Source organism: Thunnus maccoyii, chromosome 4, assembly GCF_910596095.1.
Source record: "Thunnus maccoyii chromosome 4, fThuMac1.1, whole genome shotgun sequence".
In the NCBI taxonomy this organism is placed as follows: Eukaryota; Metazoa; Chordata; class Actinopteri; order Scombriformes; family Scombridae; genus Thunnus; species Thunnus maccoyii.
This window is the reverse complement of record NC_056536.1, coordinates 12,904,771-12,917,786: the sequence shown is the minus strand read 5'-3', so window position 1 is coordinate 12,917,786 and position 13,016 is coordinate 12,904,771. Positions and strand designations below refer to the sequence as shown.

The following is a 13,016-nucleotide window of genomic DNA, read 5'->3' as shown; positions in this document are numbered from 1 at the left end:
TAATGATGTCCATTTGTGAAATGTGTATCAAATCAAAAAATGAGAAAAAAAAGAAAAGAAAAAAATAAATCCGTAGATGCACTTATTGTACATGTGGTTAGGTTAGTAGGTTTGACTTCAAGTTTTTGACTGCCTTACAGATGTTTGGGCAGGCGGCTCTGAAAGACGTAGAAAAGACTTGTGGGAGAAGACATAATGAAAAACAATAAAGGATTGTAGAATAATATTGAACAATTCTGAAATTGCAGTTCTTTTGATGCTTGTGATTATTGAAGATGTACTTTAGAGAAATTTCATTGAAAAGATATGACTCTGATGTTAATTCTGTAGAATAGCAATGTATACCAAATGTAATCTTTCCAATGCTATGAAGAATTTATACATGAAATTGATATGCAATAAAACCTGTGTGCTTTTTAAATGAGACGTCCACTGTGTGTTTGTTAGTTACAGCAGTAAAGCAATAAACCAAGAAGAGCATCAAATGTTTCCCTCCAAATGAATAACTCATTATTTAGGGTCAGCTAGTGCTGAAACAATTAGCTCATTAACTGATCAACAAAAATTTTGATAGTTCATTAAACATTTAAGTCATTTATCAAGCTGAAATGATGAGCATTTGCTAGTTCCAGCCTCTCATATGTGAGGATTTGCTCCTTTTCTCTGTTTTATATCACAGTAAAGTTAATATATGTGGGTTTTGGACTGTTTATCAGACCAAGCAAGCTATTTGAAGAGTCACTTTCACCTCATTAAACATTACATTTATGTTCATATCCATTTTATATACTAAACAATTGATTAAAAACAGTAATCAAAGGGTTGATGTGATTATTTAACAGTTTGTGTTTCTGCAGGCTTTGCACCAGCTACGTATGTGTAAGTTTGAACGTAGTTACAATATACTATTAAAAATGAATTGCATCCATGATACTGTAATTACAATATGGCGGTAAAATACAACTACACCCTTTCTGAGCATGTGTTAAATCATTCTGTATTACCTGTTGTCATTGTTAAATGGCTAAAAAGGTGGGAGAGACTAACCAGAGAAAAGGTTTGTTGATATTTGGACTACAGTGGAAACAGATTGTCCATGACAGACTACATCCCTTTACATTTATGACACCAACATGCACACTCAGTATTATTCTGTACAGTTACTGTTTCAAATAGACAAAAACAGGAGAATTATCAAATAGTTGTTGAGATATTACAGTTTGGACCAAAGTTGAGCACCACTGACTGTCTGTTCAGGAAGTATCAATGCATGTACCAAACACATGACTCAGACACTCCTCTTATGGTTACATGCTTAACATATAAAACAACCTACCAGGCCAATTGTATTATACAGCAAAGCTTAAAAACAATAGAAGAAGCAGAAACCAACTGCACAAGCAACAATTACAAATCACAGGAAATCAATGAATGCAAATTTGATTCAAAGCATTGGGCTCTGTCTCAAAGGAGCTTTATAACAGGCCACATGGTGGTGCTATATATCCAAAAGATGAATATAACAAATAATCAAAATATGTGCAACTATTGGATCCAAGTTTCTAGTTGTAAGTAGTTTGGTATAAAAAATGTACAGAATAAGAGTTTTATTACTGGCCACATGGCAGCGCTATTGATGAGATGTTTGAATATGTTGAGCACATTATATTTACTCACTCTACATAAAAAGTACAGTTTATATTTAACTAGTGAGTCTAAACATTGTTCAACCATAAAAATACTTTTGACCAATCTTACATTTCTTACTGCCAGCTATGATCATTTTGAAACACAATAGTCCACAAATAGTATTGTAATGATGTTTACTATTTTATTCAAATGTAAGAGAATATGATAATAATAATATACACTTAATATGTACAAACTATTGATGTTGTTGTTGCATATTTAGATACTTACAAATAACAAATGCACAGCTAAACGCTTTCAAAGGTACAGAGGGAATTTTCCTTTCACAGTAACATCAACAGCACATGAGCATTAACATTTCTATAAAACAAAGTAAAACACAGTGTAAAGAAATCAGACAGTAAAGGTAACATGGAGCAAAGAGCAAAGAAGAAGTACAGTAAGTAGTTTCTGGTGCTGATGTGAATCCAGATCAAAATACAGGATTAGTTTAAGTATTTCTTAACATTGTGAAATAAGGGATTTTTGATCAGTATCACAGTTTTCTCATGAATTACTGCATGTCCTTAATCAAATGAAAATCTGGCACATCACAATCTATCACTGTATGTTTTGATGCAAATCCAGACACAGATGAAAAATTCATGAACCTTCTCTTATTAAAACAGCTTTTATCAGTAAAGACTGGTACACTGCTACAGTGTGTGTGAGGAAAAAGGACTGTTTCTTTCTCACATGGTGAAAAGCAGATGACCACTGAAGGTGCTGTGGTGATAATAATTGTCAAATATCCTTGTGTTAGCCCACTGACGCAAAAACACAACATCTCCAACCTCTAGAAGCAGTGTGACGCCATTGGCAGAACTCCCATAATGGGAAGGCTGATGCTCATATGCAATAATGATTTGCTCTCCATTCTTGACCAACACAGCAGCTGAAGGATGTGAAGCATGTCCATGTGCACCTATGTAGAACTCGAAGTGGTAGGCTCCTTTGACTGGTGCAATGAAAAACCCTGTGGCACATTTTTTGTCAATCAACTGTTGTAAAGAAAAGTCAAATTGATTGTTAAAATTTGTGAATTCAAATACCTGTGTTTGGGTTGTAGGCGTCTCCAATGTTTGTGATGACGTGTCTGAAGACCAGAGGAGTTTGTGTGTTAAACGGTCCGACCGTTCCTAAGCCTGAAGCCAACAGAGAGGCTGAGAAAGCCACCTGTTTGGCTGAGAGTGAGAGAAACATACTTTTAAAGTGACTGATGTTACAGTAATATGATTAATAACTATAAATCCAGTTCTATTAACATCTATAAAAACACATCACTCTCCTGCGTATTATTGTACTATTCACCATTCTAGGAAGGGTTTTACATGATCTAAATACGATTACAACAAAACTCTACATATTAAATTAGTTTAGAGTCTTACCTTCTCCATCTCTCTTTAGAGTCTCCACCTGGTTTTCTGTGACATTTGTTCTGGCTTGAACGGTGATCAGTTCAGCTGTATGTGCTGAAATTAAATTAATCCAAAAAAAAACATTTTTGACAGTTAAAAGTATTTCATCATCACTGTTTTCATTAAGGTTTGATTCATCCACTGAAATCTGGATATTTTTTGAATAAAATACTGTCCAGAAAAATCAAGTTACACATCATTAAATTCCCATGTAAATACATTTAGAAAAACTTGCTTTCAGTGACCTTATTGTTTCTCATTTGTAATCTTGAATTATTAGTCGTTGTTCAATATATATACTGTATTTCTAGTGCTATGATGACTTAACATCTGTTCCTGCAACTTCAGTAGTTATCAGTAATTTAAAGTATTTCTGAGTCATTTTAAACAGAAATGATCAGTCATTTCACACAATACCTTGTTGTTGTTGCTTCAGCTTGTCCGCCTCAGTCTTCTGCGTCTCCAGTTCTGCTGACTGGTCTGAAATTAAGTACATCAAAAAAGAGGCAATGTGAAATAAACCATTATGAAAACAATCTTTGACAGTCAAAAGTATTTTATCATCACTGTTCTCATAATGATTTGATGTATCTATTCAAAACCAGGATATTGTCCAAATTAACTACTTAATACAGTCCAGAAGAGATGAGTCACATGTTATTTAGAAAAACTGGCTTTTCAGTGCCTTCAGCTTCAGTAGCTGTCAGTAATTTAAATTATTTCTGAATAATTTCAGAAATTATCAGTCATGATGATTTACACACCTTGTAGCTGTTGCTTCAAGTTGTCCACCTCAGTCTTCTGCCTCTCCAGTTCTCTCAGCTGTGCTAAAAAAAGGGGAAAGAATGATGTGATAAGACATGTTCTGTGCAAACAATATTTCTGTCTCGTCCGTCACTCCCTGACATACTATTGTACCTTCATTATCTCTGTGTAAGTGCCCGATCTCCACCCTCTGTTCAGTCAACAAGCTGTTCATCTCTCTCAGCACAGCATGAATGTCTTGTAGACAGGTCAGTGAGTGATGAGAAGCATTTGCTGGTTCCCCTCCCTGGGATTCAGACTGCTTTCCATGTGGAATAATTTCATTGTCAGGCTCCGCTTGAAGCTGAGTCGTGGAGGAAGAGCAGATCAGCAGCAGCAGTGGAATAAACATTGTCGTCTCCATTCTGTGACTGTCAGTCTGTGCAGTTAAACGCTGTAGTTTCTGTGTTAATCCCAGCCCTAAATAGTGTTTTACCCTGGTTAGTCATTACCAAATGTTCTTTTATCAAACACACGTGCAGCTAGATACATGTGGAGCATGTTATCAGGAAAACAACACTGAAAACACAACACACAAATGAAAGAAGATATATGATCTATCAGTACCTGTACTGGTTCAAACATTAATGACATAGTCATATAGAGACCTTCTTCAGGTTGGCTGAGATAAACCAAGACTTAGCAGAAACTGAAGTTAGATGAGTAATAAAAAGTATTTTTCCTCAATAAATGAAGCAGAATAAAGTTAACACCAATGTTACAAAAACATTCACACTAAAAAGAGAATTACAAAAATATCAAACAGAATTCAGCGTAACCATGCTCATTTTACGTTTATAAGAAATCAAATGAGCTAAATTGCACGTCTCGTGCTGTGTTCCGAGCTGATCTCAGACAAATAGTGCATCAATGCAACCACAACCAGGGATGTAGAAAAAACAAGCAGATACAAATATTATAGTGGATTATAGTTTAAAAAGTAGAGATCAAACTATAACTACTGTGTGCATTAACTATGGTTACTATAATCTCATTAACAAGTAAAACACAGTCAGTTCCAGTCACAGACAGTATTAATTACTCACTGTGGATAGAAAAGTGGAGGAGATCTGTTAGATGACACTTATTAGTTGGATCAGGTTATCTGGAAAACAACACTGAAAACACAACACAAACATAAATGATCCTTGGTACCTGTAACTTTACCAAATTTCTAAAAGTGTATTTTAATATCTACTCTCAGTGGTGTGTATGTCAAGGCAAACTCACTGTATAATTTTAGGAGTTGATTAGAGTTTTCATTGTGGATTACGAGTTGAAATCACCTCATGGCTGATAAAATAACACTGACAGGTTATTAGATCAATGAACATTGAATACACCTCATATAAACAAGTCATGGAAGGAGTAGTAAGAAAAAAATTATCATCTCTACCTGCTCAAACATTAACGACACAGTCAGATATTGTGACCTTTCTCAGCTTGTGAATTGGCTGAGATGATCAAAGACCAAAAATGCAATTAAAAGAGTGCCGAGTGTGTTTTTCTCTTTGCTTCCTCAATAAATCAATCATGGTAATAAAGTCTGGCTTTTTGAAAAACAAGACTGATGTCACAAAAACATCCACTAGGAGGCAGCAGCAGTCATCTGTGCAATTTATGTGATTTTCACCACACTTTCATTTCTCCCATTGACATGAAACTAGTTTCTCCACAAACCAACAAGTATTAAGTCATAATGTGGGACTGTTGTGACTGTTGCAGCACAGACAGTAAAGCTGATCCTTCAATCATGTACAGTAACAGTAAAAAGTTTGAACACTTTCTCATTCAGGGGAATGAGATGGTGTGTCCAAACTTTTGACTGGTATGTATATCAGACAGCTTTTTAATGGAAATGAATGATTGAATTAAAAAATGTATCCATAATGATCAACTTGTCTTCTCTAATTACAGTGCAATTTTATATATTTAGTCTCTGATTAACATTAGAAATGTTAAAACATACAGGTATATTTTCAGATGTTGGTGGAAGGAAGGAAACACAAACACAAGAAAGTTGTTGAAACCATGATGGACATTGGATAACAGCCACAATCTCTGAAGTATTTTGGTTTAGTCTCTAAATGTGATTATATTTTAACCTAAATGAACTGAAATCAACACCGAGCTGTAAGCACTGAAGTAGTGTACTCAGTATATGTTGCAGCCTGTAAGTAGCTGGTATAGCTGCAAGGTTTAGTGTTAATAAACTGGGTGTAACAACAAATCCTTTCCCCAGCGTGTCACAACAATATATTTTGAGTATTTTAATTATATCTTGGATATGTGAGGAACAAAATCACACAACCAACTGACAGTAATGCAATAAATACACAACCAAAACAAAATACAGCCACAAAACATTTGGGACCAACACCTCAATGATAGTCAAGATTAATGGAACATTATAAACATCACAATAATCTAAATGATCACAGAGATATTTCAATGTACTACACTGAATAAAGCGTAGAATTAAGGTTTGGTGTTTGACTGAAATGATCACCTGCTGACATGTGACAACTGTAAGAAAGGGTCCCAAGTGGACATTTGTTTTAAGAGGTAATAAGTCAAAAAGTCCATCACTGCTGTGAGGTGTTCCTGTTATTCTGCCCATCTCCTGTAGCCTACAAGGTAACAAATTACAACAATATTTGTAGGTTTACTACGAGTGTCCTGCCTACAGACTTGTTGAAGTTTACTGCATGCCTCTCCTTTTTCCTCAAGTGAAATAAAATATGGGTGGAGTCTTCAGCTGCATTATTTTTGCGCTAAATGCCAATTGTGACTAGATGACAAACTATTATTAAATTAACTTTCTGTCTTGGTTGAAAAATGTTGTGCAGTAGCCCCAAAATAATCCAATTTGGACTGATTAACATAATTTTTAATCAACTGGAGCCAATAAAATATTAAGTGTTTTATCATCCACAGGGTGTGGATGTGGAGTTTGAACGAGGAAATCATGTTAGCCTAATATCATATTAATAGTATATTTTCAGTTTGACAACCGACTTCAGATTTAGAGATATTTAGTCATAATAGTGCTGATAAATCTAAAAAGTGGCCTCATCCACTCTAAACACCTGTTTCTGTAATTAGCGTTTATAAACATAATGTCCCTTTAAGAGGAAGGGAAATATAGAGGGGGGTGAGAGTGAGGAAGTGAAGCAAGAGGGTCCCACTTCCTCATAGCCCTCACAATCAAAACATTATTGGTGCGCAATGGGTGAGTCTGCATCCTCGAAGGGACATTTTATGATCTAACACCTGGCGCACATTGTCGGGAAGCTCCTCGAACAGCGTTTGTTGCACCATGCTTCAGCTGAACGACACGGTGGAGCCGGAGAGCCCGGCTGCGGTTATCCACCCTGCAGAAACCGAGGAGGGGGTGGAGGTTGCCTTCACGCCGCCGGAGGCCGAGCGAAGTCTCGGCCACGCAGCCTCCGTGGCCTGCTGTCCCCCGCTACAAACACTGACGCCTTTTAATGTACACAACCCCACGATGCAAGCCAAAGTGAAGGACTACTTCGTGTTCAGGGTAAGTTTATCCATATTAAGAGGTAGCAGTTCGCGTTAATCGGCATCAAGGCCGGATTGTTTTTAGTTAGTGTATGTGTGTGTGTATATCTCTTCAAAATGACCCCCTCTTAAAAGGTGCACGACCACTCTTAGCAGTGCGTCGCAGCGCATTACAGTGTATTAACAAAGCTACACCAGCACATCACAGGAAGGAGATGATGCTGATGATTGACGGCTGTGTGTGTGATGCTGATCTCAGCCAGGTACCATTGAGCAGGCAGTGAGCGACATCCGGACTGTGGCACTCCCTTCTGAGGATGGAGAGGTCCTCAGTGTCTGGCTGCTAGCTGAGTGAGTATCCAAGCGGCATGTGACTGTTTTAAAGCCTGAGACATGAGATAGCTGCAGAGTTAATTGTAAAAACAAATATACAGGCGGGTGACAAATTAAAGGAAAAACTGGTACAGGTCTGAATGCTTGACCCCTACAGTGACTGGATCCGGTGACTCTTATGCTTTGGGGGACATTTTCTGGCATGGTTTAGGTCCACTTGTTCCCTTCGAGGGTCACTGCAAATCAATACAAAGTTGTCCTGAGTCATCACCTTTATCCTATGATGAAACATTTCTATCCTGATGGGAGTGGTCTCTTCCAGGATGACAACGCCCCCATCCATAGAGCACAAAGGGTCACTGAATGGTTTGATGTGTATGAAAATGATGTGAAACATATGCTACGGCCTTCACTGTCACCAGATCTCAACCCAATTGAACACCTATGAGAGATTTTGGACCGATATGTTAGACAGTGCTCTCCACCACCATCATCAAAACACCAGATGAGGGAATATCTTTTTGAAGAATGGTGTTCATCAGCCTTGGCATTGATTCTACAAGTTACTGAACTCTACTAGAGGAATGAACACCACCCCCATCAGGATAGAAATGTTTCATCATCGGATAAAAGTCATAACTCAGAAACTTCAAAGGTCATGACTTTGTATTGATTTGCAGTGACCCATCCCTCTAAGGGGACCAGTGGACCCAAACCATGCTAGCAAAATGCCCCCCAAGCATTCAGACCTGTACCAGTTTTTCCTTTGTCACCCGTCTGTACACGCACACATAATATTCCATTACATATTAAGGCTACAAGCTACGTGAGTAGAGCTGAAATTAGTCAAGTAATGCATTAACTGATCAAGAGAAAATTAATTTGCAGCAATTTCATCAATTAATCGTTTAAGTTATTTGTAAAGCAAAACATGTTAAACATTAACTGGTTGCAGCCTGTCAAATGTGAGGATTGAAAGCTGTCCTCTGTTTCTTATCATCGTAAGCAACTGGTTTGGCATTTTAAGCCTGATGGTCGGATAAAACAGTCAATTTCAAGATGCCACCCTGGGCTCTGGGAACATAAGATGGAAATTTTTCACTATTTTCTGACATTTTATTAATTGATACATTAATCAATATTGAAATTACTTGCAACCATACATGTTTGTCAGCAACAGTGCGTTTTTTTGTTACTAGGACCTTCTTTTCACTTTAGATGTTCTGCCATTTTTATATGTTACATGACAATAAATGGGTGAGGAAGAAATTAATAAACATCCATATTGAGCCACATGTTATGACAACAAATTCTTTCAGACTGCCCCTTTGCTCAGTTTCAATTTGTGATTTATAATGGTCAAAAAGTCACTGGAATAATGTCAACTTTGTGTGTGACTTCTACAGAATTGACCACTGGAACAATGAGAGGGAGAGACTTGTGCTTATCACAGATAGGTAAGTTGAAAAGTATATTTTATTACCTCACGTTTGAGGAAATATACTGTATCAGGTATGAAATTTGACATTGTCCATTAACACAATTCAACATTTCGGTCGTGTGTGCAGGTCCCTGCTGGTATGCAAGTACGACTTCATCAACCTGTTGTGTCAACAGGTCATCAGAATCTCTCTCAACGCTGTAGACACCATCTCAGTGGGCGAGTTTGAGTTCCCACCAAAATCCCTAAACAAGTACGGCAACACATTTTAGTCTGACAACAACAAATTAGTATTTATTGCTAAGTCATTAAAATATTGTAGCTGAGATTTGGTTGTAAAACTTATTAAGTTCCTTCAAAACATTTCAAGTTCTGTATTGTTGGTAGAATTATTATTTATGCTGTTAATAAATTAGTAATGAAGACTAGATTTATATAACACCTATGGAAATGTTTTACATGATGACAGGAAAGAATAAAGATGAGAGTTGTTTAAGACAGCATGAGGAGATAAATTATAAAGAATTGGAAAAGATTAAAACAGACTAATAATTCAAAAATAGTGTTTCTCTGGAAATATACATGATGCAGCTTGGTAGGAGTGCTTTAAACACTGCTGGCCCAAGTAGCTGGCTGTTCCTTGAAAATCACATGGCTCTTATACTGTTGTGTTTTCTTACAGGAGAGAGGGCTACGGGATTCGTGTCCAGTGGGACAAACGTCCTCGGGCCTCGTTCTTTAACCGCTGGAACCCATGGTCCACAGATATGCCCTACGCCACCTTCACAGAGCACCCCATGGCCCGCGCTGACGAGAAGGTGGCCTCTCTCTGCCAGGTATAATCTCTCTGACTATATAAAGGCTAAAAATATATTTTGAGTAATTTATCTAATGGACTGTTTTTTTTAAACATTAGAGGATTTAACGTTTGAACTGTAAAGGTGCATAAACATTTTTTTGTGTTGGCCTGTTTTTTCCACAAGACAAACAATGGTGACCACTGGTGCAACAGTTCATTTGTACACAAAAGGCAACCGCTCCAGCAGTCACAGTTCAACTGAAGACAATAGGCCGATTGCTGCCTCAAAGACGAAATTCATCCCTTAAGAGAAAGACGGTTGTTCATATCATTTAAAACAGTGTAATCATGACTTTGTGTATGAACAGTTATTTTGAAAGCTATTTATTTCTTATTGGCAAGGCAACAACAGCACCTGGGGCAATTTTCTGGGAATATGAAAACGTTTTCTCATTCAGAGCCGTTATAGCATTGCTGCATGGAATAAGTGGAGCTAATTTGTCTGTAAAGTCTCAATCATATCCATTATTCCACACTTAAGAGCAGCCTCAGGAAATGTTGCTTTCATTCTAGATGTTTTGTCCTAGTTTTGTCCTTTTATAATGATATAAATTGTATACTATGAAAAAAAGCACATCCGGTCTTGTAGCTGTGGTTGATTGGAAGATTTTTCGGGGCTGTTCTGGTTTCTTACTCTTATTCTTTTACTCTGCCAAGTTGGACAACTTCCGGACCCAGCTGGTGCAGGCAGTGAAGAAAGCCCATAAGGAGCATCCCATCCCTGGTCGTGCTAACGGTGTCCTGATCCTAGAGAGACCCCTGCTGATTGAGACCTATCTGGGCATCATGTCTTTCATCAACAATGAGGCCAAGTTGGGCTATTCCATGACCCGTGGCAAGATCGGTTTCTAAAATGGACAGTGTCTCCAAATTACAACAGAGTTCAACCCATGTGTGTGTGTTACACTGCGCCGTCTGAGGGAAGCAGTTGCTCCACAGTGTAATGCGCAACCAATCTGTGTGTGTAAGTTGAGCCCATGAGATGTCCACAACTCTTTAAGTTGGTGTCACAGACATGTGGTCAAGCCTTCTGTAGGGAGATGATGTGCAGCACTGCATGGACTGTCTACTCATTTGTTTTTAGCGCCCCCTGTCCCTTAAGAGCTGCACCCAGATCTGCCATACCTGCATGGGCCCTCAGGAGTGTATGCCCATGTGACATAAGTTGGATGACAAAAGACAGCATTTGCATCAATATATCACCTCTCTGTACTCATACTAGATTGAGCATCTTGCAGTCTCATGCTCCTTGTTTGACAAGTGACTGTCAAAACTAATGTGAACTTAAAGTTTCAGTAGAGGAATGTTAACATCAGGGTCAGTGTTTTATGGTCAAAGATGTGTTTTGTTTGGGCTTTTTTCTGCAGGAGAAAAAGGCCGCCCAGAGGTTGAGAACGTGCAGTGAAATCGTGTCATCAGCCAAGAGTATGTTATGTGTTCGCTACATTAATAAGATCTGAAATGAAGGATTGCTTTATTCAGACCGCGGGAGCATAGGGTAGCTTCTCGAAATGAAATAGCAGCTGTTGGATCTAGTTAATGGTCATGTCACATGACTATTGTAATAAATATTAATAAAAAGGAAATTGTTCTATGATCTGCACTGCTGTTCTCAGAAGCTCTGGGCTCAACTGTGTGGAAAATAAGAGCTGGACACTTTTCAGTGTCCATGAAACTTTTTCAGTGGAAATGATCAATTACATGTTGTGACCTCTCTCTTGTCGGCCAACGTTGTGCTCTCCATGCTTCCATTTGCCTAAATTATGTCACTGCTTACAGTAGGGAGCTGCTGTACCACTTGGAGCGCTGTTTTAGCTACTGTAGCTAAATGTTCTTGTATGTTACAGATGTTTTATGTAACAGGAGCTTGCATTTATTTTAGGCATATATTTGCACTCAGCTGCATTAAACTGCAGTGGGAATAATGGATGGGTTACAAAATGAAATACATCCAGACAAAGCTTTGCATCAGTTCATTAACTACATATTGTGTGTACATAGTGAATTGTATTAAGGTATTTTTTTCCTTAACTGCACCCTATACGACATCATTGTGCTACCAAAGGCAACAGGCCATATTTTCATGTGCAACAATGCCAATGAACAATTGTGTCCCAAAATGCCCTTTTCTGGTCTTAACATGTGCATGTACCCTGCACGTTGAGTTTGCATGACAGATGTTTTTTAAAGAAGTGTCCTCATTGGATTTGTAAATACTGATTAGGTTTTATTTATCTGCTGTTATTTCGATTTGCAGTTAACTCACAAATACTTCCAGAAATTAATATTTCATTGCCAGTTCTGAAGTATTTTATTTAATGATTTTAAAAGAGATTATGTTACAAACATGTGAAAGCTTACTTTTTGTTCTAGATACTTGTAGCACAGTAGAGCCACAATGGAGAATAATAAATGCTTTCATGTTCTAGTCAGGGCCTCAGCTCTGCTTGTCTTTAAGAAGTGCTTTTACATTGTGTTTGTACTGTCAAGGACTGCAACAAAGTGAACATGTCACAGTTCAAGCTTTTATAAATGAGACAGCATTCAGATACAAGATGCCTTGAGGCCAACTAACACGGTCCTTATATATTTAGCACTGCCTGTTTGTTGTTTAGATTCTTACTGGCATTTCAGTTTGGTGATAGCAGGTTAACAGCTATTGAATTCTACCAGTAATGATGCAGTATTTCCAGATTTAAGATAACTCCACTCGTACAATGCTGTACAACGTCAAGTACAATGCTTTAAAAATACACGTTGAAAAACCCGTCTCATGTGTTTGTTCCAATGATCAGATTCATGATCACAAATACTAAAGCTTTGTGAAGAGAAATGCAATTGTTACCGCATTACAGGATTTGAAAAATCACCTGTAAAGGAATTCATTAATTATAACTACTGTTTTCACTAAAACAGCTGCCTGAAACACACTATTGTCTGCAAGTAA

The 13,016-nt window shown here is 37.7% G+C and overlaps 2 protein-coding genes across 2 annotated transcripts; one reads left to right on the top strand and one right to left on the bottom strand.

Moving 5' to 3' along the window:
- Positions 1-1,905: 1,905 nt before the first annotated feature.
- LOC121895386 lies at positions 1,906-4,273 on the bottom strand. Its single transcript, XM_042408479.1, has 6 exons — positions 4,026-4,273; positions 3,872-3,934; positions 3,525-3,587; positions 3,078-3,161; positions 2,742-2,873; positions 1,906-2,665 (listed from the first exon to the last, which is right to left on the bottom strand). Exons 1-6 carry the CDS (start codon positions 4,261-4,263, stop codon positions 2,382-2,384), a joined length of 864 nt encoding a protein of 287 aa, XP_042264413.1. The 5' UTR covers positions 4,264-4,273; the 3' UTR covers positions 1,906-2,381.
- Positions 4,274-7,102: 2,829 nt separating this feature from the next.
- Positions 7,103-12,836, top strand: tprg1l (tumor protein p63 regulated 1-like). The gene is made up of 6 exons (XM_042408480.1): positions 7,103-7,455; positions 7,696-7,787; positions 9,176-9,226; positions 9,338-9,463; positions 9,893-10,046; positions 10,727-12,836. Exons 1-6 carry the CDS (start codon positions 7,231-7,233, stop codon positions 10,919-10,921), a joined length of 843 nt encoding a protein of 280 aa, XP_042264414.1. The 5' UTR covers positions 7,103-7,230; the 3' UTR covers positions 10,922-12,836.
- Positions 12,837-13,016: the final 180 nt, after the last annotated feature.

Excerpts from the sequence above, each read along its gene's own strand:
- LOC121895386 (XM_042408479.1), bottom strand. The coding sequence starts at position 4,263 with ATGTTTATTCCACTGCTGCTGCTGATCTGCTCTTCCTCCACGACTCAG. Across the intron at positions 3,935-4,025 it reads CTTACACAGAGATAATGAAG|CACAGCTGAGAGAACTGGAG; the intron begins GTACAATAGTAT and ends CCCTTTTTTTAG. Across the intron at positions 3,162-3,524 it reads GCTGAAGCAACAACAACAAG|CACATACAGCTGAACTGATC; the intron begins GTATTGTGTGAA and ends ATTTAATTTCAG.
- tprg1l (XM_042408480.1), top strand. The coding sequence starts at position 7,231 with ATGCTTCAGCTGAACGACACGGTGGAGCCGGAGAGCCCGGCTGCGGTT. Across the intron at positions 9,227-9,337 it reads CTTGTGCTTATCACAGATAG|GTCCCTGCTGGTATGCAAGT; the intron begins GTAAGTTGAAAA and ends TCGTGTGTGCAG. Across the intron at positions 9,464-9,892 it reads CCACCAAAATCCCTAAACAA|GAGAGAGGGCTACGGGATTC; the intron begins GTACGGCAACAC and ends GTTTTCTTACAG.